The sequence below is a fragment of the Emys orbicularis genome, chromosome 10 (genome assembly GCF_028017835.1).
Source record: "Emys orbicularis isolate rEmyOrb1 chromosome 10, rEmyOrb1.hap1, whole genome shotgun sequence".
NCBI classification, from domain to species: Eukaryota; Metazoa; Chordata; order Testudines; family Emydidae; genus Emys; species Emys orbicularis.
In genome coordinates, this window is record NC_088692.1 from 19,894,733 (window position 1) to 19,920,003 (window position 25,271).

A 25,271-nucleotide genomic window follows, 5' to 3' on the forward strand; every position below is an offset into this window, starting at 1 on the left:
ATTTTTGTTGCTCTTCTCTCTACCTTTTCCAATTCTAATACATCTTTTTTGAGATGGTGCTACGTGAACTGCACACAGTATTTAAGGTGTGGGTGTACCATGGATTTTTGTAGAGGCATTATATTTACTGTCTTATTATCTATCCCTTTCTTAATGGTTCCTAACATTGTTAGCTTTGTTGACTGCTGTTACACAGTCAGCAGATGTTTAAGAGAACTATCCACAGTGATTCCAAGTTCTTTCTTGAGTGGTATCAGCTAATTTAGATCCCATCATTGTGTGTGTATACACGGGATTATTTCCAATGTGTATTACTTGGCAGTAATCAACATTAAATTTCATCTACCATTTTGTTTCATGAGATCTCTTTGTAACTCTTCATAGTTTACTTTGGATTTAACTGCCTTGAGTAATTTTGTATCATCTGCAGTCTTTGCCACCTCACTGTTTACTCTTTTTTTCTAGATCATTTATGAATGTGTTGAATAGCATTGGTCCCAGTACACATTCTTGGGGGACACCCCTATTTACCTCTCTCCATTCTAAAAATGGAGGATTTCTTTCTAGCCTTTGTTTCCTGTCTTTTAACCATTTACTGATCCATGAGAGGACCTTCTCTCTTATCCCAGGACTGCTTGCTTTGGTTAAGAACCTTTGGTGAGGGACCTTGTCATAGACTTTCTGAAAGTCCAAGTACACTATATGCACTGGCTCACCCTTGTTCACATATGTTGACCCCCCTTTAGAAATCCTAATAGATTGGTGAGGCATGATTTCCATTTACAAAAGCCATGTTGACTCTTCCCCAACAAATCATGTACAGCTATGCATCTGATAATTCTGTTCTTTACTAGAGTTTCAACCAATTTGCCTGGTACTGAAGTTAGGCCTACTGGCCTGTAATTGCAGGATTGCCTCTGGAGCCTTTAAAAAAAAAAAAAAAAAAACCCATCATATTAGCTATCCTCCAGTCAGCTGGTACAGGGTCTGATTTAAGTGATAGGTTACATACCACAGTTAGTAGTTCTGCAATTTCATATTTGAGTTCCTTCAGAACTCAAAAGAACTTACTAGGATATACCTGTAATGTGAAACCACAGCCATGAAGGATAATTACAGGTTTAAAGAGGAGAGGATTGTCAATAAAATAGATGCCCTATGGCCCTGATTTTATAACAGATATTAATTATATTACCCTCACAGGGTCCACTCACCACAAAGGCACCTCCTGTTGGCCATTCTGAGAATTAGCTCTGCCAGGCTTGCACTCCCTCCAATGGTGTCTTCCCCCATCCTGTCTTGCCATGCAGCCCCTCTCACTACAGAAATTGTAGTCTCCTCTTCATAGCTTGGCCCTCCAGCCACATCACAAAGATCCTCCCCTTCCAAGGAATTCAAAGTCCTTTTAGACTCGCTGGCATCTCCAACGCTCTTGCCACTTCCGGGTAGCTGGTAAGGGAACTGTAGAGGGTTCGTGCTGGGGCTCGACCCTCCTGGGCAGGAGGGGAGCCACACCGACTCACTACTGGCGGAACAAACAACCAGTTAGGGTAGGGGCTCAGACCCTCTGGTGCAGGGGCTGAGCCAACAAACAGTTAGTTAAGCCCAGGCCCTGGATCAGGGCGGGGCATAAACAGTCACAGCTCAGGCCCTTTGGTGCAGTGGCTGAGCGACACACAGTTAGGAAGCTCAGGCCCTCTGGTGCAGGGGCTGAGCAACAATCAGGTAGTTAGACTCAGGTTCCTACACCTGAGCGTTGGGTGAGGGGGAAACCTGCCACCCGAAAGCGGGGTGGCAGGGGGGGACGCAGGCCCACCCACTCCACTGCGTCCCAGCCCGGGGCCCTAGCAGCGGCTCATGTCGCTGCTGGTCAGTGGGGTGTCCTAACCGAAACACACTGACATCGGCTCACATGCGTCTGCAGCCTGACCGGGGTCGGCTACCCCCGGGCTACTTCCAAGTTCACCCTCCGGGCCTACCTCGTCTGTGGGCCCGGATCCAGGCCAGTCCATTAGCATCGGTTCCTCTCGTCCGGGGCTTGGGGGCAGGTCCGGCAACTCCTCGGGGAAATCCGGCCACTGGGGCTCCGGCGGTTCCTCCGGGTAACAGCAGGGGCGGAGGGGCTCTGGGGGCTCCTCGCCTTCGTAGTTGGCGTGGGGCAGGTCCGACGGCTCCTCCCAATAACGGGTGCAGGGGGGGGGCTCGGGGCAGCTCCGGCCAGTTAGGGCAACGGTCCCGGGTCTCAGAGGTCTCCCGGCCACGAGCTCCCGGCGGCACATCCGCTCCCTGCGGCGGCTGGGCCCCCATTGAGCTCCGGCGGCCCGCCTTTATACTTCCTGTCCCGCCCCTTGACTTCCGGGGGGTGGGAACAGGCGGCGGTGGCTCCGCCCATTCAGGTGCCTGCAAGGGTGCTCCCTCTGCTGGGCAGGAGGGGAGCTACACCAACTCACTACAGGAACCCAGGCCCACCCTGGGTTCCAACCCAGGGACCTTATAACAAGCAGCCAAGATCTCTGGACTGTCCTATCCCTTGTTGCTGTTTCCTACCTATCTGGCCCCTGGCTTGCCAACTTCCCAACTCACTCCATGCAGGGAGTGGGTACAGAATACTTTCTCCAGCCCCTCCCTCAGTTTCCTGGCTTTATCCAGGTGAGCCTATTTCCTTAATTAAGACTTTCCCTTCAGTCTACCAGGTTAATTGGCCCATCTGGCCTCCATTAACCCCTTTCACTGCTGTGTGGTGTGGACACCCTATCACATTCTCCTTGAACTTCTACCTTAAAAAGCCTGAGTTTGAACTCCAGAGGACCAAATTCTACTCCCTTGTGTACACACAGAAGGCTCAGTTTAGTCCACAAGCATTATCTCAGAATTCCAATCATGTCTTCCTGTCAGGAGTGAGGAGTTAAGGTCCTCTGCAGGAAAGACGTTCCACTACCCAATGATTTATATGAGATATACAAGAAGGAGAATTCCCATGCAACAAAAGCACTTTTCTCTGAAGCCTTTCATCGCCCCCAGCACAACTTCTATAGAAGTTGCCCCTGGCTGCCTGGGGGCTCCAATGGGAGTTCATACTTACTTTTATAAGTCTAAATTTATTGGATATGGATGTTGCTCCCGTGGATGGAGGCGATAATGAAGCTGGTACTTGCCTGTTCCTCACCAAAAAGACAATTGTGTAGGAGTATGATACTCTATGCATGAAAGGAAAGGCTACTGGAGTCTACATTAGTCATATATACTCCACTGAATTGTGGAATGGGGATTTAAATCTGGATTCAAGCCAGAAATCCACTTTAGAACCAAAGGAAATTGATGGGCTATTTTCTTACAAAAGTTTAATAATATGGAGCCAACTTCAATAACATGTTGAGGTTCCATACTGATCTGGGGGTACGATAGCTGCCACAGCATTTGCTTTGAATCCAACCCTTAATTTGTATTTATTTGGGCATAAGCTTTCGTGGGTAAACGATCCCACTTCTTCAGATGCATGGAGTGAAAATTACAGATACAGTCATAAATATCTGTAATTTTCACTCCATGCATCTGAAGAAGCGGGGTTTTTTACCCAAGAAAGCTCTTGCCCAGATAAATCTGTTAGTCTTTAAGGTGCCACTGGACTCCTCATTGTTTTTGTGGATACAGACTAACACCTCTGATACTTAATTTGTATGCACTTTAATCTTTTTACATTTATGGAACTTGATTTTTTTTGGAACATGTAGCGTTTATTATTGTAGCAACCAAAGCTAAAACACAAACACAGTGATATTTGTATAACACAGCCTTGGAACATTGACATGAACATTTACCAGGCCAGCCACAACTCTTACTACCTACATTTTACCATGATAGTTGATAATAATGAAAGATGGATCATCCACCAAGATCCAGGCATGGAGAGATGCTGTGCATAAGGGATCTCCCCATTCTGATGTGTGTGTGGGGAGGGGAAGGTTCAACTCCCTCCACAGTATAGTGTATATTTCATAGTTTTCCATAAAAAAAAAACCGTACTTAGGTAAATTAAACTTTCTTATTAAGTACTTAAAAATTCAAACCTTAAGGTACAGATTCCTAACAAACCCCCCAACCCTCCATGCACTAAAAAAAGTCAGTTTCATTTTTTTTCCTAGAACCTAATCATTTCCAATTTTTCCCCCCTCAGGCAGAAGCACAATATTTGGCCGGCAAACTCAGCAGTGAGACATTTAAATCCAATCTCCTCAATGAGCTATACTTTTTCTAGAAAATTGACATGGAAATATTTTTGCAAACCCAACATTTGAGGTCTCTGGGGTGACAAAATCTTTTTAAACCACAAAGACATTGTAAAAGGACAAGTTGGATATCAACATCCTTTGCTTTAAAAGTAGAAGTTTAATTTTGCCTCAACATTTATGTTTCATAAATGTCCCAATATTCAGGACAAAGGTGATAGTTAGCCTCTGATCATATTCTATTCCACTAACATTTTCTTCTTTAGATTTTATCTTATATATAGCTTGCTTGCAACTCGGCCTCTGTGGCAATTCCTATCACACATGGCTTCCAATTGTAACTCTGATATATACCCCCATCTAGCTTTTTTAAACTTTCCAGTTCAGTTTAATATCACATCATACATCACTCACCACCATTTACTCAGTTCACCAAATTGGAGGAACAATTTCCACTCCTTTTTAAGTTGCTATTAAAATTCATATATAGTTGAGACACAGCTCTATACGTTTGTAGGGAACATTTTAAGATAATTTTGATGAATGCTATATAATCCAGTGACACTTTTCAGAGGGCCCCATGGTTTTCTTTAACTCCCTGTTTAAAAGCTAAGAAGCAGCAGAGGAGCTGCAAGATATAGGGTGAGTTACTAAGCAGACAACTTCCTATCAAGGAGGGCCTAGCCTTCCTTAATTTTTGGATCGATTTTCCTCTGCCTGGATTTGCCATAGTCATTTACACCTGTGTAAAGTGGTGTACATTGCTACCTTTCTGACTTTGGTAGGGTTGTGCTCTTACTTTTCCCAGGTGGAAATGACCACGCAAGATGCAAGGCAGAGTAGAATCTGGACCTACATCTGCAGCTAAAGGATGCAAACAGCAGGAGAGTTCAAATTTTCCCAGCTGACTAGAGTTGGTCAAATAATTTGCTGACGTGCATGAATTTTGTGATTTTTTTCAAATAAGTTATTCACATATAACTCCTTCCCCTCCCCCCCCCCCCCCCATTATTTGTCCAGCTCTGCTAAGGATCCAGCAACAGGTCAGGTGCAAAGCAACAATCCGAGTCTCTTGTACCACACAATAGTTGTATTAAAAAACTAAAATGATACAAAATCAACATAGCACACACTGAATGGATTAAAAACTGGCTAACTGATAGGACACAAAATATAATTGGACATGCAGAATTATCATGGAGTGGGTGTGTTTCTACTGGACTCCACAGGGACTGGTTCTTGGCTCTATGCTGGTTAACATTTTTATCAATGACCTGGAAGAGAACATAAAATCATCACTGGAGAAGTCTACAGATGAAACAAAAATTGGGGCAATGGTAAATACTGAAGATGACAAGGAAATTATGCTTTTTAATACAGCTCAGTGTAAATGTATACACCTAGGAACAAAGAATGGAGGCCATATTTACAAGATGGGGGGGACTTTATCCTGGGAAGAAGTGACTGAAAGAAATTTGGGGGATGCTGGTGGATAATCAGTTGAATATGAGTTACCAGAGCAACACAGTAGCCCAGGGGTCGGCAATGTTTGGCACGCGGCTCTCCAGGGTATGCACCCTGGCGGGCCGGGCTAGTTTATTTACCTGCTGACACGGCAGGTTTGGCCGATCGCGGCCCCCACTGGCCGCGGTTCGCCGTTCCGGGCCAATGGGGGTGGCGGGAAGCGGCGCGGGCGAGCGATGTGCTGGCCACGGCTTCTCGCCGCCCCCATTGGCCCGGGACGGCGAACCGCGGCCAGTGGGGGCCGCGATCGGCCGAACCTGCCGCGTCAGCAGGTAAATAAACTGGCCCGGCCCGCCAGGCTGCTTACCCTGGCGAGCCGCATGCCAAACGTTGCCGACCCCTGCAGTAGCCCAAAAGGGCTAGTGTAAAATTTGGATGCATAAATAGAAGAATCTCAAATAGAAGTAAAGAGATTATTTTACCTCTGTGTTTGGCACAGGAGCCAAACACTGCTGGAATAATGTGTCCAGTTCTGGTGTTCACAATTTAAGAAGGATGTTGAAAAATTGGAGAGGGTTCATAAAAGATTCACAGAAATGATTAAAGGGTTAGGAAACATGTCTTATAGGAATCGATTCAAGGTGCTCAATCTATTTAGCTTAACAAAGAGAAAGTTAAGGGGTCTGATCACAGTCTGTAAGTACCTACATGGGGAACAAATATTTGCTAATGGGCTCTTCAGTCTAGCAAAGATAGGTATAACACAATCCAATGGCTATAGGTTCAAGCTAGACATATTGAGACTGCAAATAAGGTGTACACTTTTAACAGTGAGGGTAATTAACCACTGGAACAATTTACCAAGGGTTGTGGTGGATTCTCCATGACTGGCAATATTTAAATCAAAATTTGATTATTTGTTTTAAAGGTATGCTCTAGTTCAAAAGGAATTATTCTAGGGGGAGTTCTATGGCCTGTTATATACAGGAGGTCAGACTCGATGATCACAATGGTCCCTTCTGGCCTTTGAATCTATGAATCTTTATTCATCATACTAGGAAACATTGGTTTTTAGTCCTAATGATTTGAAAGGTGAACAGCCCTGCCTCCTTTCACGGAGGATTTTCCTGGAAGGCCCAGATTGGGCCGGGACTCATCTGTCATTCCCGAGGGAGAGGGGGTTATTTCAGGGGACGGAGAGGACTATTTGAAATCAATAAACGCCATTTCAGCCAGCACTGTGCTCTGGCTCTCTGGGTAGATATATGCACCATATTTAGTCTGTTGCAGCATGCGAATAGCTTCAGTATTTCATATCCGGTATGCTGATGGGAATTCCTGGAGGATCCTAGCTTTCCCTTTTTGGGATGTCTCCCATGCACCGGTCTTGCTGAACAAAACTGTTTGCTACTGGGGTGGAGGGGTGCAACTGAGGACTGAAGGTTTCAGAGGAGTTGACAAGGACCAGATTCACTTCCAAGGCTGGCTCCAAGCACCTTTTCCTCCACTCCCCCAGCAGCTGGTGCCTGCCTCCTGTTCTTTCCACTACATCCTAGGGACCATTGCCCACAGCCATTTAACAGTCCTCTTTTTCCTTTTATGGACAGAGGGAAGTATTTTTATATAGATAAGTTATTTACAACACTTTCTCAGGAACTGGGCTGAGCTGCAAAAAGCAAGACCAACTTCTGCAAACTTGGTGGGGAGCTGGGAAAAATAACCTTATTCCCCAGAGACAGACAAGGCTTAAAACAGCCCCAAGCTCTAAATGTTACATAAACACAAGGAGACAGAGAAAGACCTCCACCCCCCACACCGCCGCTGTGTTGGAAATAACCTCCCACTCCCAAACAACTCATACCGAACCCATCTTAGCTCCACATCAACAGGCTGATAGTCTGATTGGCCTTTGTAATGGGATCTCAACTACAGCTACCCCTGATCTGGCTTTCCCCTCTTGCTGGACCCCCAGCTGGAAGGCATACATGAGGAGATAGTTTATGTAAGGCAGGAAGGAGTTAAAGTGTCTCATTTGCTTGGTCCAACACATCAGTTCCATTCTGGGAAGTGGCAAAAAGAAACAACCCTGTTAATTTCAGGCACCTCCTAGTACTATTGCACAAGGTACAATTGGATGTCAGAAAATAAGGGGCGACACCCAGGTCATAATTCTGTTTGGATTTTGTGTTTGTTAATACTAAGGGAAAGGTTTGGGGGAAGTCACAAGCCCTGAACTGGGCCCCTCTAGGAACGAGGTTCTTGACTGATGATCTCTCATTTTTAGCCCAGGTACTGAGGATTTTCCAGCAGGAGGTGGTTTCTAGGGCCCCTCCCCATTGACCAGATTCTCCTCCTCTATATAGGGAGGCTGCAAAGGCAGAGAGGATTTGGACTGTTCCAGCTGTTAGCTGTACAGGTTCCAGACTCTCCAATTCACTCTCTGCTTCCCTACTTGGATATCTGTAAGTACTACTGTGACTGAGGACTCTCCTGCCGGGGAAGGGGACTAGGAGTGAACAGATGTTTCTAACATAGTTACTTTAGCAATCTAAGTTATCGTGTACCTTTGCAAAAGCAATTTATTTGTGAATTACTTTCAGGTTACAAACACTTGCTGCTTAGGGTTACCAGATAGCAACTGTGAAAAATCAGGACAGGAGGTAGGGGGTAACAGGCGCTTATATAAGAAATAGTGCCAAAAAACAGGACTGTCCCTTTAAAAACAGGACATCTGGTCACCCTATTGCTGCTTTACTTAAACTGTATTGTGACAGACCTACAAAACATGCTTGTTTGGCTTACACCTGATTTGCATATTGCAAACAGAGCATTCAGTTTAAAATTCACTGAAGGATCATGGTAAACTCAAAATCTCCAAGTGTGAGAAATTCATAATTTGTTTTATATCACTGCCATAGCTGCATCTGTTTATATAGAGATGTAGAGAAACAAATACCAGTAGATGTTGTGTCTAATATAATAATGCTTTGCAATTCTATAGCACCTTTTCCAGACAATGACAGGCACAAGCACTAATTAACTTTATATGTGTATCCAGTAAAGATGCTCTAGTAAAAGCAGTGGTAGTTTAGCAGCAGGTTTTCTTTATATGTTTTCAATACTAATATATAAAATAACTTAGTTTTAATATTTAATTGATTACAATATAAATGTATTTGATTAAAATATAATTAGCTTTGCTAATTTTTTGTTTAAATGCACAGCAAAAAAACCCTTTTAAAATACAAAAGAAAAGTATCACCTTTATTATTACATAAATAACAGATTTTCTTGTTAGGAATAGAGAGATTGCACTGCTAAATCAGATTTCTTCACTGTTAGTGAGGTGCACTTGTTAATATAGTTTATATGCATAGATCTGAAGATTTTTTTTTTTCCTTGAGAGGAAGAAACTAAGCAATAAACTCAAGTTTGTAATAAAAGTGATGTGAATAAAGAAAAAGGTCAGTAGATGGCAGTATATAAAGCATCATTGGTATCCCAGAAGAAAAAATCTCACTGACTTTTTATATTAGCATTTTTTTTAATTAATCAGAATTTGACCCTTCCAACCTGGGATAGAAAAGTCAGTAAACCTGATTTGTTATTTCATTGTTAGATATTTTGTAAGATATTTTTATTGCAAAAAAATGTTCATAATTTTAATGTTAAAATAAATCAAATTGTATCTTATTCAAAAGTTTCCATTAGCTATCAGCTCCTAAGAATGTACTTTGTAAAGGGTTGATATTCTGAACTACTAATAGTCAACATCACTTTTAAACCTCAACCACTGAAACCAAAAGTATGAACTACTGGAATATTAACTACTGGAAAGCTAAAAGCTTGCTTGAGTGGTAGTTTTAATTTAGTGCATGTTGCTGCTCTGGCTGTATTCACTTGGATGTAAACAATGATTTTTATTATCACATTTGCAATGGACATGTTATTCCCTAAAAGGTATTTGTTTTGAATTTGTTATCATTACATTTTTGTGGAACAGTTAGTATTGAGAAGAACATGACCATATATGGTAGCATCATGCATGGATGTATGCAGTGGATCCAGAGCTCTTTACAAATTACTATGACTTATTAGTTGTGTATCTGTTGGCTTTTCTTTTAAACCTGTTCATATAATAAGGAATGATGGAAAGCTTCTCTAGACCTTGTCATTCACTGCTGTAATTAAAAGATGGCTCATTACATGCTGCTTATATTCTAGTGAACAAACATCCATATTCCAGAGTATATTGAGGCAAATTCACTTCTGCGGACAGTGGAGTTAAATTGGGCAGGAAACTGGTCTATTAACTTTTTTTCTACAGTTCATAATGTTGTAATAACCTGAGATAAAGCAATCATTCTGATTTCTTTGAAATCTTTAACTCGCTGTCAGTTACACAATCAGAGTTATGTAATAACTTGAATTATGAGAGACTGGAAAGTCTGCCAAGCAATCAAAGTAATTAAAATAAAAATAGTAAAGCTAAGTTTTTCAGTACTGACAATTTCCTTAAATGGAGAGTTTAGAAGAGAGAGCCATTTGAAACAGTTAAAATACTAGCGCTTTAAACCAGCTCAAGAGAAGTTAAAGTTATTAATAAATTAACACTTTCTATCTTCAAGTGTTGAACAATGTTAACTAATTAACATACATATTAATATCCTCGTTGTTTAGGTGGGAAATGGACATTCAGAGATTGTGTCTCATAGGAGAAGTCTGAGAGTCAATATTAGAACTCGGGAGTTCCTGGTTCCCAGTCCCACACTCATAGTACACTACTGTTGATTGCTTCAAAAAATTGGATATATCGAGGCTAGTGAATTTCATATATTGGGGGGTTGACAACAAAGCAGCATGGCACCTCATGTTCGATTTTACTGACATCAAAGTGTCACCTGCATTCTGAGTGCGATAATAGCCACCTAAACCTCCTCCAGTCAGAAAACAACAAACTATTATGCCTGTGCCAGTGCTTTAATTGATGCCAGGCATGGGCTGTCAAGTGCAGCTCCAGAGCCATGGAATTCCTTTTAAGAATATTATTTATGTTCAGATCTGTTTGGAGGTTAGGGGGTGGAAATACTTTCCCACTCCCCTAGCTCCCCGCTCAGAAAAAAAAAAAGAGATAAGAAAGATCTTTCTAAGGAGTTATCGTAGCACAAAAAATTATGAATTTGGGCCAAACAGCTGGTTACTTGCTGTGTTCTCTGCTCTGATACTCCTTATGAGAACAGGACTTGTTTGTGGAAGTCATATTGTGCAAGTGGTGATGGGCAGCCACTATTCTAACAAATATTTCCCCTAAGCCTGTGATAAGCCTTTTATACTGTGCTGTAGAAAAGAGGGGTGAGGAGTAATTGCTTTCCCACTTAAACAAAAAAGAGTCTCTCTTAGCTAGGACCAGGGAGGCAACACCATTTGATCGACAACGTTTTAATTAATTGCACTTCCTGGAAATGTTTATACTTTTCTCCAAGAACAATATGCACTATGTATATTTATTGTAAAGCACAGCGGTCAAATTCTGTCCGTTGAAATGAGGTGTGGAAGGGCAATGAAGACCATCTAGAAACGATCTGGGGTTGGGAAGAAAGAATGAAGAATATCCTTTCCTGAGAATATAGGGGTGCATGTGCGTTTGTGTACAAATATATATTCTTCACACCTTTACACTGCTGATTGGTGCATTCTGAAGGCAAAAAATTCACACTTCAAAAAGGTTTTGTGAGCTACAGAGATGTCATCTCTAGCAGGGCTGATTGAGCAGCAGCCAGAATGGGAAGATTCCATCTCAACCTGGGCAACTGCCTCAGCTCTCCCTTCTGTTTGATGTGGGGATTTCTAAAAGGGCCCTGCAGCACATCACTATGTATAATTGTACATATAGTGTTGTGGCAAGACCAATGTTCAAATATAAAAGTTTGATTTGTTTTAGCATCCAATTGCAGGGATGGATTAAAGCAGGATCTATGAGGCCAAGCCTTGGGGTCATAGGGTGCTTGAAACGAGCAGTGGGTCTCGCTAGGAGAATCAAGTGGCAGCACACAGCTGATGGCTGACTATTGGCTGCCTGCTTGGGTGGACTGGGTTGCCTTACACAGGTGGGAGATCAAGTGCTCATGAACTGGAGGAAGAAAAGAAACCACCTGGAGGACCTGGGGGGAGGGGGGATTAAAAAATGTCTTTTGAGGAGGGAGAAATGTAGGTTAATTTGAGTTCTATTTATCCATAATCTACCTTCCTATAAGTTTGACACATAAAGGGTGCAGTGAGAAAGCTTAACATGAGCAGCCTTACACAAGTGCTCCTGACTGTAGACCAAATCCTACTCTTGGATACATACATGCACCTCCCATTGAATTCAATGCATTCTGCACTGACTGAAGCTTCTGGGTTCTTTTCAGGGCTATGCTCATGCAGAGTGGAGTTTGGCTCTCTTGTGTAACAACTCAAAGTAGTCATTAACTTCATGCCAAAACTCTTCCAGAATCAATAGCAACAATCAGCTCACATATGAAAAGTATCGGAAGAGACAGGAGAACATAGTTCAGTAGGATAGACCTCTTTCTCTGTGTATCATTCTGTGCTGCATGTAAGACGCTTGTGACTTCTGTCAACACTTGTTTTTAGGCACAGTAAGGAAGGGAGAAGTGAACTTTTTCTTAATCTTTGAGTGACAAAGCAGTGGAAAAATCCTTAGGCCATTATCTAATCAGTGACCACGTTTACACCAGATTAGGACTCTTAACAATCATATTAGCGTTTTTAGAATTTGGCGGATTTTTGTAAAGAATGATCATAGGATAACTTGGAAGGTTGGTTTTCACTGTCATCCATAGGCCCCTACCAAGAAGCAATATTTGACACTACAACCCCCCCCCCCCACCTCCCAGTGTTCAATTGGGTCTAAATCTTTGTCCTAGTGAAGTAAATGTCAAAGCTCTTATTGACTTCACTGGGACAAGGATTTAGTCCTTTAGAGAACACTATTTCCATGTGTTGTTTTACCAGCCCTTTCAGAATAAGTGAGCATTTTCTGCTTTCATCTGTACAGAGGTCAAATCTCTCTCTCTTGCAGTTCTCTCTCAAGAATTTCATGGGTCTTAAGGATCATATCCTGCAAGGCTTTTGCACATGGACCCCTTGCAGAAAGCACTGACTACAATAAGAGTTCTGCATGATGAAAGCTGGCAGCAGTCAGCCCCCTATGTGAATAAATAGACTACAACTGTTATGCCTCTTTGTGGGTTCAGCTGGTGCCAAGATGCAATGGGTGAATTTTCCATCTTTCATTCTTCTGACAATGCTAGTGTCAGTAAAACGAAGATATTTAGAGGAAAGTCATTTAGTGGAGTTTGAGATTTCCAAAGGAGTCTAAAGAAGTTAGGTGCCCAACTTCCATTGAATTTTAATTAGACTTGATCATCCAACTCCCTTCAGCTCCTCTAAAAATCCCAGTCTTTCTTTAAGGTGTATGATTCATGTTACTCCCAGAGATCCATGTGACACTTAATATATGGAGATATACCTATCTCATAGAACTGGAAGGGACCCCGAAAGGATACTAAAGTGTATGTCCGCTTTGCCAGATAGAAAATTGTTGTGCGAGTATGTTCACACTGACTCAAGTCTCCTTCCAGGTGAGGACTGTTTTGGTTAGCTGTGTGTAGTCATACTGGCTGACTGTAGTGGTCCATAGCATTCTGGTCTTTGAACTCCCTCAAGATTAACTTTTTGTTTGGATGCTGTGAATATTCAATTCATTCTCACCAGGGAAAGGCCTACCTTTTGTCTCTGGGCTATTTTCTTCCCTTTCTCCCATTTTTCCTCCCTGCCTTTTCCTCCTCAGATTTGCTGCCTCTCTTTCCCCAATTCTTCTTCCTGCAGAACCGGGCAACTGACCAGTCACATATTCTCTTCCCTGCTTTAGTGCCTTTGCTACCATCACTTTAACTCCTCCTTGTCTTCCTTGCTGCAGCAGCAAGGAACCTAACTGGGGACCTCTTTTCTGACCTGTTGGAGCAGGAAAGAAAACCAAACAGCCACCTTTTCACCCTGCTCTGGAGTGTGTGTGGTGGGCTATGGGAGACAGCTTACAACTATCTGTGCCTTCCATCCCCAGCTCAGCCACTTGCGGACATCTTGTGGGCAGGTGATCCGCCAGAGTACTGGAAGAAGCTGCTGGTTGGGAGTAAGCAAAGTAGCTACAACTTTCAGCTGAGGAAAGGAGCTGTACTGCAGCTGCTTTATCCGAGTGCCATTAGAGTTGGGTACAGGATGCTGGTACAGCATCCCTGCTTATACCAGCCCTGTTTGAGTACCACATTAGATGAGGCCTGAAGTGCCAAGACTGGTTTCAGGCTTGTTACATTTTTACTGTCCCCTTCTTGTGCGCATATCTATCCTTGGACAGATGATCTGTCACTATCTAAATAGTGTGGAAAGAGTAAATTAAGCTAGCTTCATCAGTCATGGATCTCAGAGTTAGTCTGAGTCTGCTGCTAAACTCTTAACTTTCTTTTCTTTTCTTTTTTTTCTCTTGACCTTTTTCTTAATCTAGCTCTTCCTTGAGTGCAACAGAATTAAAATGGTTTGAAGTAGTGTTTGGCAATCGTTTGTTTCCATCCTTTTTTGGAATGCAGCCTGGGAACTTGTTCTTTCGCTAATTATTTCATTATTACATTGGCACTTCAGTATGCACCCAGAAAATATTTAGATAAGAAATCTTGTTCGTCTCTCATCTCTGTTAGCTCTGTATTGAACAAGAAACAGGGATGTGGCAGGCTTTTGCTACTCATTTTAAAGCAGTGCACTGAAAATCTGAATTATAGACACTAATTATGCATTATTTTTCTGTCTGATCTTTTGTGTAAAACCTCCAAAAAGAGAAATAAAAGTGATAAACCTATGATCATGTCATTTTAGTGTCATCAAAGCTTTCAGTTTCCCTAGATGATTTCAGACACAGTAATCCAAAATGACAATGATCTTGCCCCTAAAAAGCGTCTCTCAGCCAAATCAGTCCTATAACGCTTCACCAATTTTCCTGCTTGACTGAGCAAATATAACTGGTTAGGAGGAGCAGTATTATGTGTAATGGTAATACACTCCCCTTCTTCCTGTACCTCAGTCAACTTCTCTGCAGAAGCACAGGGAAGAGCTCAGTCTTTTCAGGACTTTAACAAATAATAAAACTGCAGAGAGAGTGCAATACAATTTCATACTATAACATTTAATATAGAAAGACATTTGCTACCAGCATTAGGAATACCTATGAAAACTTTTCCTAAAGAGCTATTTTGTTGTATCTCTACTGGGTTTTCTCAAACAGATTTCACCAATTGGTTGCTGTTATATAAGTTTCAGTGCAAGGAATACCTTAGCACCTACACATGCACACTCCCCTCCAATCTTTTCACAGACATGACTTTTCAGTCTCTGCAGTGTGGCATCAGAAGTGCATATGTATCACCTAGGCTCCTCAGAGCCAGAAGAGACTGGCAGCTCCAAACTCCTTAATCTCCTCAGCAAAGTAGTCTGAACAACCTCATAGCCAGTAGCAATTCTAGTCCTGAAGTCAATAGTTGGCATCTCCTTGGCTTCCAGCAAGATAGGGAATTTGGATCCAAAATGGCACAGGGTCTGGAACACAGGAGACGCATCATAGTCCTGCATTGTTCAGCTACTGAGTCCCCAAGAGTGTCACCACGTCCCCCCAATCTTTTCCCCACTGAGCTCTGATTGGCTCAGCTCTCAGATGGTGAATATGTGGTACCTGTGCGACTGCTTGCCTTGAATGGAAGCCTTCTGCATTGTTTCAGAGACAGCTACTGAGCATGCCCAATAACTACCACACCTCTTCCTCTAAATGCCTCTGTGCCCTTCTAACTGACAGTATGTCTTCACAGCAAAAGCTGTGAATAGTTAGGCTATCTAAACCAGCTTGAATCCAGGCAGCACAGGTAGCAATATTGGTAGTACAAGCCCAGCATGGACCCTGGGCATGTACTTGACTCATAACTTCATCCTAGTTCAGTTTATGAAAAGGTCCAGCTAAGCATTACTTTGTGACCCCATTATCCACAGAGAGCTCACAATTCAAAGTGACAAGTGGCCTAAATAAGCATTGTCCCTAGCTTATATATTTTCTTCCTCTGACTCCCCATATTCTCATTATTTCTTGTGTGGTGCCCATCACCATTGTATTTAGGTCTATTTTTACATGGTTTGGAATTATTAATACCAATCAATATTTTCAACAAAGAGAGAATTCAGGCCTGGTCTACACTACAAAGTTAGGTCAATATAAGCCCCCATAAGCCAATATAAATTGACTTAGTTTGCATATGTCTACACTTAAATTTGTCTCCCACCGACATAAGCGTCCTGTTACAGCAACACAGTAAAACCGCCTCCCCAAGTGACATTGAGCCTGGGTCAATGTACTGAGATCAATGCAGCGCAAGTATGGATACTGTGTTACTTATATGGACCCTAGCAGTCCTACAGCAGCTGTCTCACAATGCCTGACAGTAAAAGATCCGATCACAATTGTGAACTCCACTGCTCAGGGGTCACAGAGACCAGAAGACAGCCCCCTCCTCCCCCCTTAAAGTCACGCATATTTTTTAAATGTCTTTTCCTGATTGCCCAGCTTGGCAAGACACCCAGCTACTCTCCTTTGTTGTGTGCAACTGCCCAGCTGACATGCCGGCTACATGCTCCTCATGTGCTCCAGTTTGGGGTAGACAGGAGATATTGGATTTCCTTGGCTTGTGGGGAGAAGAGACTGTGCAAGCACAACTACAGACCAGCAGTAGAAACATGAACATCTATGAGCAGATTGCACAGCAGATGCAGGAGAAGAGGTATGACAGGGACCAGCAGCAGTGCCATGTGAAAGCAAAGGAACTGGATCAGGTATACCAGAAGGCGGGGGAGAGGCGAACAGTTAATCTGGTGCCAGGCCACAGACCTGCCACTGACAAAGTGCTGCATGCCATACTTGGCAGAGATTGCACCACCACCACCCCACAGACCACTCTGAATACCTCCAAGGAGCCCAAGTCACAGGCCCCTGGCGGGAACAGCGAGGATAAGGAGTAGGTGGAGGAGGAAGAGGCAGAGGATGGGGGACATGCGACCAGGGGGTCCTATTAGACTCCACCATAGTCCAGTCAGTCCCAGCAGTTGAGCATGGGCGAGCCCAATGCATGGGAAGGTATCTCAGGTAAGAGAGTAATTGTATTTCCCATTACAATGATGTACAGATGGCACCCCCAACTTAACAGGACACAGTTACTGACTTTTCATTAATTTACTCCTGCCAGAAGAGGTAACGGTACAACAAAGAGAGGTAGTGTTGTTACCTGCTTTTCATTCCCCTGTAGAATTGGGCAATGGAAGGGGAGCATGTGGAGCATGCACAGGAGCGTCCACTGAATTCTTCTCAGAGGAACTTTCATGGAGGTACTCTGCAGTCCTCTCCTGAAGGGATGGCAGCCTTAATTCTTCTTCGCAGACTTTCCCACTCCAGTCAGCGATAACTTCAGCTGGAACCCTTACAGTACACAAGCTAGCAGCATCTGGGCCTGTGCAGCTTCAGGACACCAGCAGCCACAGTGCTTTTGTCACCCTGAGGAGTGAGATGTCAGCTAAAATCACCATCGCCTGTGGAAATGGTGCCAGTATTCAGTGCCATTGCCCTATACTCATAGTTTCAGGGAAGTGAGCAAATCCTCATTTCCCTCACCCCTGACTGGCCATACTCAGCATGTCTGGTGCTGTGAGTGGAGCCATGCACAAGCACTCCGAAGCAGAAGTGTCAATAAGCAGGTCTTGTTTAAAACTTTAGGGGAGCAAGGGAAGGGAGTTCTGAATCTTACCTTGGCATCTTAACTTTCATGTTCTGTTGTGACTATATCGACAATGGTACCTCTGCGTCTTTTATCTGTAGCTGCTGCCATTGCAGACTTGAGGGGTTCCCCCTCCACATCCGCGGAACACCTGAGGCAGAGAAGGAGGAGAAAGAAGACGACTTGGGATGACATGTTCAATGAGATCTTGCAAACCAGTGCTGCACCAGCCCATAAGCAAAGGGTCTGGAGGGGGAACATTGCAGACAGCCTGGAGAAGGAAAGAGTGGACAGGAGAAAGGCCCAGGAGTCCCACCAGGAAAAGGAGAGGGAAGTGCACCAGGACATAATGGGGCTTCTCTATGCTGCGGACTCTTGTGGACCTACAGGTTCAACAATCCCAGGCTCACCTCCCTTTGCAGTCCACGGAGAACTCCATTACAGCACCTCCCTACTCACCTCCAAACATTCCACCTGCATCAGGGTCCCCATCCCTACCCCACCACTCCACCCTGGGCAACATTAAGACAACCACAGCTTCACATACCCTGACCTGGGAAAGCCACAGTTGCTGTATGTGTAGGTAAAATGGATAAAAATGTTCTTTCCCCTTGTAAAGTTCTGTTCCATTAATTTATTTTTTTTAAATGTATTTGCTTTTCAATTGCACAGATTTTTCTTTGCACTGATTTTGTTACTGAATAAAATTCTATTATTTGGAAAATCATTCATCTTTATTAGTTCACGACATGTGCAGCAGGGTGCCTAGCAGTTCTGAAAGCACCCAATTGTTACTGTACAGTGTGACACAACTCATAGGATAAGTGACGAACAGTGTAATAATCAAAAACATACAGCAAGCACCGCAAAATTAATAGGGGCATCAACAGTGGTAAATTCATAGATGTACACCAAGCACCACACAATTCCTAACTAGCCCCAAAACAGCAGGGCCAGGGAGAGCACAGTACACAACGCCTTACTTTGACTCATTGTTAAACTGCTCTTTCAAATCCTCCCTGAGCCAGATAGCTCAACGTTGAGCTCTTCTACTAGCCCTTGTGTCTAGCTGTTCAAACTCAGCAGACAGCCACTCCACCCCAGCAGCAACTTTCCCCCCTTGGCTTTACAGATGTTATGCAGGACACAGCAGGCAGCTATACCCATTGGGATGTTTTTTCACTGAGATCCAATCTTATGAGTAAACACCAGCATCCCTTCAATCAAGAAAATGTGCATTCAACTGTCATTCTGCACCTGCTGAGCTGGTAGTAGAATTCTTCCTTGGTACTGTCGAGGGGGCCGGTGTATGGCTAGATGAGCCGGGGAACAAGGGGTAGGCCGGGTCCCCCAAGATCATTATTGGTTTTTCAACACCACCAGTGCTAATCTGCTAGCTGGGAAAGAAAGTCCCTGCTTACAGCCTTGTGAATAGTCCAGTGTTCTTAAAGATGCGAGCGTCATGCAACTTCCCTGACCAGCCAACACTGATATCGGTGAATTATTTCTGGTGATCCACCAATCCTTGCATAACCATAGAAAAGTAGCCCTTTCTGTTGATGTACTTTGTAGCAAGGTACCCTGGTGCCAAAATAGGGATATGCTCCATCTATTGCTCCACCCCATTTCAGGAACCTCATTGCTGCAAATCCATTAACGATGGTGTGCATATTGCTGGGACCCACAGATCTGCATGGCAGGAGACAATTAACGGCCCTGCACACTTGCATGACAATGGCCCCCTCGAGTGGATTTTCCAACTCTAAAGTCATTTCACACTGACGGGTAGCAATCCAGCATTGCAAGTTGCCAGAGCACTGTCACCACTCACTTCTCCACTGTCAGTGCAGCTCTCATTTTGGTCTCTCTGCACTGGAGGGCTGGAGCAAGCTCAGCACACAGATCTAGGAATGTGGCCTTGTCCAACTGAAAGTTCTGCAGCCACTGCTCATCATCACAAGCCTCTATTATGATGCAATTCCACCACTCAGTGCTCATTTATCGGACCCAGAAGCTGCACTCCACCATCTGTAGCTGCTCTGTGAACACCACCAACAACCTTGAACTGGTTCTAACTGTGTCCCACAGCAGCCTGTTCTCCAAGAAATCATCACGTTTCTCATTGCTTTGATTCTTCTCCTGGCTCTGTAAATACCAGAAGATCATGCATCCTGTGCTTTCAGAGCTTATGACAATAGTACAGAGCTGTGCAAGCTCCCAGCTTCTGTTAGAGATGGTGGATTGCAAGGGTTTGTGGGAGTTTTTTTTTAAAGGTGCAACAATATAGATGACATGGGATGAAGACAGTTGCATGCTGGGAAGTTGCCCCTTTGCTCCCAGTCATCCCTGGATTGTATTACCAAAACTTCCCAAAAGACCGTGCACTGGATGGTGGTGGGTTGCACACTGGGATACTTTCCCATCGTGCACCTCACTGTGCACTGACACAAGAACTCCTGGTGAGTATGCCCAGCGTCAATGTAAGAAGCCAGGTCTGATGCACACAAGTGATATAACAACTATGGTGGCTTTATGCTGATGTAACTTGCATCGACCAAAGTTTGTAGTGTAGACATGGCCTCATACTGCATGCCTGGCCCCTCTGCCTCTCAATCTCCCCATAATTATTCCCCTCTCTCTACTCCCACCCAACACACACACACAACACTAAGTTATATAGCCTTAAGGAACAGAAGTGGTCAGACCTAGCAAATAGATTAAATGCTAAGGAACCTGAAGTTCCTGAACTGCCTGGACCGAAAGGTTAATTTTAGATTGCTCCGTAAAGGCCTGAGCCAAAGACTATTGAAGTCAATGAAATGATTCCCACTGGTTTCAATGAACTTTGGATGAGACCCTAAAAATGGCCAGGTTAATGCTAAAATAGATGATTGTATGCAGTGTTGTAGCCGTGACGGTCCCAGGATATTAGAGAAAGGTGGGTGAGGTAATATCTTTTATTGGGCCAAATGATTGGCAGGAGTGAACTCCAGAGGCAGTGACCTTCTAGTGAGAATGCTTAGTGCTAGAAGCAAGAAGGTACACAAGGTCAAACACTGCTGTGCTACAATGACATGAGTGGTTCCTATCTACAATGTATCTTTCAGTCAAACTGATCCAGAATACAACTATGTATGTTGTTGCAAGCTTTCATATATATATATATATATATATATATATGAGTTTATAAATTGCAGTAGATTTCTGTAACATTTCTACGCTCTTTTTGTCAGATTTTAGTTTCCCAATAAGACTTTAATTAGTAACAATTTCCTGCAAGAGTCAATAGTATTTTGTAAATACCATCTGATTAACAGTTTTAGAGAGATGGTGGCAGCCGAATATAAATTAATGAAAATCTGCCCAAACATCTTTTATGGATAGATTCAGAACTACTAGGTGATGTCTATGACACTAACAATAGTAATATGTAACTTCTGTGCGACCACTATTTAACCATGTTTTGATTGGAACTCCGAATTCACATTTGCCTTCTTTTAAAACAAGGTTTTACTTTCTCAACAGGTGACTATTGAGTCAAAATGGCACAGAAAACTCAGCTAAGTGATGATGAGAAGTTCCTCTTTGTAGACAAAAACTTCCTTAACAGCCCACTTGCCCAAGCAGACTGGACAGCTAAAAGATTAGTATGGGTCCCCTCAGAAAAGCAAGGATTTGAAGCAGCCAGCATCAAGGAAGAGAAAGGAGATGAGGTTGTCGTCGAGCTGGCAGAAAATGGAAAGAAAATTACAGTCAGCAAGGATGACATCCAGAAGATGAACCCTCCAAAATTCTCCAAAGTGGAGGACATGGCAGAGCTGACTTGCCTCAATGAAGCTTCAGTACTGCACAATCTAAGGGAGAGATACTTCTCAGGTCTAATTTACGTAAGTAAACTCAGATTCATCACTGTTATCTGCTGATGTGTTGACCGAGTTCTGTCATGAAACTGACACACCTTAGCCAATGCAGAGATTCTGTGTTTCTGAACAATGACCTGTGTGGATTATGCCTTTCCTCCTGATGCTTCCCAATGTATAATGCATTTTAGTCCACGTTTCCATGTGACTTTTTTGTATATTTTACATTTCCCCCTGTTTGACTTCTCCTATTGTAACTAAGGATCCAGCCTCTGTAGCTCTTTTGCACACTGGCTCAGGGGAAGGCCCAAAGGCTTGCTAATTCTGAAAGAACAGTGGTGACTTTGGAGGTTTTCCTTAGATAATCATAGAATCATAGGATCATAGGACTAGAAGGGACAGAGGTGAAAGTAAGCCGGTATGCCCTGATACGGCGTACCGGCAAGAGCCGATGCGCCGTACCGGGGTGGCCCGGCTTCCTCAGGCGGCAATTAAAGGGCCTGGGGCTCCCAGCAGCGGCTGGAGCCCCAAGCCCTTTAAATTGCCACCAGAGCCCCGCTGCTGGAGCCCTGGGGTAGCAGCAGTGGGGCTCCGGAGGTTATTTAAAGGGTCAGGGCGGTTGAAGCAGGGGAGTCCTGGGCCCTTTAAATAGCCCCCAGAGCCCTGGAGTAGCGGCAGGGCTCCGGCATCTATTTAAAGGGCCCGGGGCTCCCGCTGCCTCTACGGCCCCGGCCCTTTAAATAGCTACCGGAGCCCTACTGCCAGAGCCCTGGGGGCTCCGGCAGCTATTTAAAGGGCCCAGGGTGGTAGCGGCGGCCAAGCCCTGGGCCCTTTAAACTGCTGTCGGAGCCCCCGGCTGCTGCTGCTACCCCAGCGGGGGAGGGCACTTACCGGTACAGGGCGGGCTGGGGCTGGCTCTGACCCCCCCCATCCCCACCCCTTCTGCCCAAGGCCCTGCCCCTTCCGGGGGCCAGAGCCGGCCCTGCCCCAGCCCTGTACCAGTAAGTCCCTATTTCTACTTTCACCCCTGAGAAGGGACCTTGAGAGGTCATCTAGTCCAGTCCCCTGAACTCATGGCAGGACTTATAATAGTTAGTCCTGCCATGTGTGCAGGAGACTGGACTAGATGACCTCTCAAAGTCCCTTCCAGTCCTATGATTCTAAGTATTATCTAGACCAGGGGCCGGCAACCTTTCAGAAGTGGTGTGCCAAGTCTTCATTTATTCACTCTAATTTAAGGTTTTGCGTGCCAGTAATACATTTTAATGTTTTTAGAAGGTCTCTTTCTATAAGTCTATAATATATAACTAAACTATTGTTGTATGTAAAGTAAATAAGGTTTCAAAATGTTTAAGAAGCTTCATTTAAAATTAAATTAAAATGCAGAGCCCCCCGGACCGGTGGCCAGGACCCAGGCAGTGTGAGTGCCACTGAAAATCAGCTCGCGTGCTGCCTTTGGCATGCGTGCCATAGGTTGCCTACCCCTGATCTAGACCATTCCTGACAGGTGTTTGTCTAACCTGCTCTTAAAAATCTCCAATGATGGAGATTCCACAAACTCCCGAGGAATTTATTCCAATGCTTAACCACCCTGACAGTTAGGAAATTTTTCCTAATGTCCAACCTAAACCTCCCTTGCTGCAATTTAAGCCCATTGCTTCTTGTCCTGTCCTCAGAGGTTAAGAAATTTTTTTCCCCCTCCTCCTTGTAATATTGTTTTACATACTTGAAAACTGTTACCATGTCCCCCCTCAGTCTTCTCTTTTCCAGACTAAACAAACCCAGTTTTTTCAATCTTCCCTCATAGGTCATGTTTTCTAGACCTTTAATCATTTTTGTCACTCTTCTCTGGACTCTCTCCAATTTGTCCACATCCTTCCTGAAATGTGGCGCCCAGAATTGGACACCATACTCCAGCTGAGGCCTAATCAGTGCAGAGTAGAGCAGAAGAATTACTTCTTGTGCCTTGCTTACAACACTCCTGCTAATCAAACAGAGCCCCAATCTTGTTCCTATTGAAATCAATGGGGGGTTTTCCCATGGACTTCAATGGAAGCATGAGTCAGCTCCCAAGTCAAGTGTTTCAGTCCTACTCTCCCCTTCTCCTTCTCCCCCCTCACCCCCCCCAAAAAACGCAACACTACCAAAACACTACCCACCTATAGGGCCTAACCCGTCAGTCCTTGTTCAGGCAATATTCCCTTTGAAGTTAGTGGGGTTGCCAGGGTATAAATCAGCACACAGGCTCCAGTTCAGCTAGTTACTTCAGCACGTGCTTAAATTTAAACACATGAATAGTCCCAATGGAAATCAAGTAGAACTACTCGTATGCTTAAGTGGTCTGATGAATCAGGACCATAATTCTGTTCAGTATATTCCATTCTTCAGCTAAAATGTTTCCTTTTTTTGTTCAAATTACTGATCAAAACAATTTGGAATTCTCTTGATGATCATGTGCATTGAACTTGTATAGCCAAGATATTTCCATCCACCAGTCCGCACAGATGTATTTTATCGTTACCAAATCCTATAATTAATCATAACTACATTTACTGAATTGTAGAACAAGAGACTCCATGATATCCAGTAGGGACTTCACCATTGCTATTGATTTTACGTGGAAGACACTCAGATACTGCGGTGATGGGCAGCAATATAACGCCCCAAGAGGGATAAATTGTGCTGCTGTGATATTTGTCACCAGTGATTGGATGGAAATATGGAGCTGGTCTGACAAATTTTACTGTTTTTAAAACTTGCTCATTAGTAACATGAAAATCCTTAAATTGGAAGGTAGGAAATCAGGCAGAAAATTAGGTAGTTATGCAGTGCTACAAAGAGACTTATTAATCATCAAATAAAACCTTTTAAGAGGTGTAAAATCTGGTGCCTTTCATTTGGGAGCTTAATAAACTTAGCAAAAACAAGATCTCTGAAAGAAGTTCACTAGTGCAAGTTTCAGCATTTGAGGTTATGATTAGATTCTAATCTGAGAGAGGAATATATTGAACTATTTGTTAAAGCATCATTGAAGGGACACCATCAATTTAGAAATCACACTTCTGTCTAAAAATGTTTTGCTGCTGTTACAAACAATACCTAACATAACTGTAAGTGAAAGAAATTAGAGGGGGAAATTTTATCCATTTTTTGTGCGTTTACTTTGCTCATTCGACAGCACTTGTGAATAGTCAGTTCCACTCTCTCTTACATAGCTACTCGATTTCCCTTGTTACAGGACTTTCACGTAGCAAAAGAGGAGAGAAAAACATTTTTACAAACAGGAAAAGGTGATTGTAAAAATCATAAAAATTGATGGAGGACACAAGAGCAAGCATAGTATCTGAAACTACTTTAAACTTTCTCATCTAACTAGATTTCAATATGATGGTGTTAATTTAACACACATAAATTAATATAATTTGCAGTACAATGGCTCACTATTTCTTGCAGCAGTCTAAGGAACAATAGCTTCCATCTGCTGTTCTGTGATATACAAAACTGCCCATCCTTACTCAAGCACTTAACACTAGTGAACTCACTTATAGTTCAGAAAAATCGGGAGGCATTTAAACAGAGCTCCTAGCTTCATTCTCATTCATTCCTTAACTAATTGGAACAATTCTCACCTCATTTTTAGTCATGCATTGACTTCTTTGGAATACATGGACATAACGGAGAGAAGATTTTGACCTAAATTGTTTTAAAAAAATCTTTTTCCCTGAAGGACATCTCTAATGAAATGTAGACTCCTCATTTTGCTATAGACAAGGATAACTTGAATAGAAAGTTCAAATTACCTGCCCTGTCCATTTACATTATATTGTCTTTTTAATATACATTCAACAACAAAATTGGAC

General features: G+C 43.3%; 1 protein-coding gene across 1 annotated transcript in view; it reads left to right on the forward strand.

Moving 5' to 3' along the window:
* The first annotated feature begins 8,076 nt into the window (after positions 1-8,076).
* The window catches only part of MYH11 (myosin heavy chain 11), a 99,787-nt gene continuing 82,592 nt past the window's right edge, over positions 8,077-25,271 (forward strand). Inside the window, exons 1-2 of the mRNA XM_065411646.1 lie at positions 8,077-8,152; positions 21,077-21,438. Coding sequence (XP_065267718.1) covers positions 21,094-21,438 — 345 coding nt within the window. The 5' untranslated portion in view covers positions 8,077-8,152; positions 21,077-21,093. The remainder of the gene's footprint in view (positions 8,153-21,076; positions 21,439-25,271) is intronic.